Source organism: Phaethon lepturus, unplaced genomic scaffold (genome assembly GCF_000687285.1).
Source record: "Phaethon lepturus isolate BGI_N335 unplaced genomic scaffold, ASM68728v1 scaffold31600, whole genome shotgun sequence".
NCBI lineage: Eukaryota > Metazoa > Chordata > Aves > Phaethontiformes > Phaethontidae > Phaethon > Phaethon lepturus.
The window spans coordinates 4,185-5,060 of record NW_010513082.1 but is presented as its reverse complement, the minus strand read 5'-3'; the positions used below and the strand labels follow the sequence as shown (position 1 = coordinate 5,060).

At 47.3% G+C, this 876-nt stretch overlaps 1 protein-coding gene across 1 annotated transcript in view; it reads right to left on the bottom strand.

The window, feature by feature from the left end:
• Nucleotides 1-662: 662 nt before the first annotated feature.
• Nucleotides 663-876, bottom strand: part of MISP (mitotic spindle positioning) — a 4,093-nt gene continuing 3,879 nt past the window's right edge. The window contains 1 exon segment of the mRNA XM_010289231.1: nucleotides 663-749. Within this exon segment, the coding sequence (XP_010287533.1) occupies nucleotides 663-749 (87 nt within the window).

The window sequence follows — 876 nt, the reverse complement described above, 5'->3', positions numbered from 1 at the left end:
TCCCGACCACCGGGCTCCTTCGAAACACCAGCGGCAGAAGCAGCAGAGCAGGTGGACAAAACCGGCCAGGAAGAATGAGGGAAAGCAATGACTCTTTAATAAATTAGCAAAATAAACATCATTTATATACATGTATATTATATTACTGCATCTCAGTAGATCACATGAGTTAAGCAGAAACGTTGATTTCCCAGTTCGATGCCGATACTGATCCAAAGGTATGCATCAGGCCAGGTACCCTCCCAGGTGATGCCTGATCTTGTACCTAAAAACCTAAAACCACTTACAGAAATAAAAGCGTTTTTGTAAGCCAGAGACACAGCTTCCAATGAGAAAGAAGTTAAATTACCGTATGATTTCATCTGGCTGTCTCCTTGCAGAAGTGATTAGAAGAAAGTGATCCGATTTTTTCCCTCTTAAAAAAAAAAGAAAGTATCACCTCACCTCAAAGGGAAGGGGGAGCGAATGAGCACATCTAATGCATTGGAAGGATCATCAGTTATGTTAAAAACAGATGCGATTTGCAGCGTACAAGTCTCTGATTCTCGTGATAACCAGGAGCTGAACTGGTCAGGTATTTCCATCGTGCGTCAGGCAATCCCACGCAGGGTAAGTACACGGCAAAGTCCGGTGGCCCCAGCCCTCGCAGCCCCGGGGGTCCCTCAGTCGTCGTCCCTGACATACTGCCCTGCCTCCCAGCGCTGGGCCATGGCACTCTTGTGACGAATCACTCTGGTGCTTTCCACGACCTAGAGAACCCAGAAGGCGCAGTATCTTTTTATGAAGAAGATCTGTTTATAAACCACCTTTTTTGCATGACTTGCCCTCGCAGCCAGAAGCCCCTCCCTTCAGGTTACACACGCCTGACGGCACCCA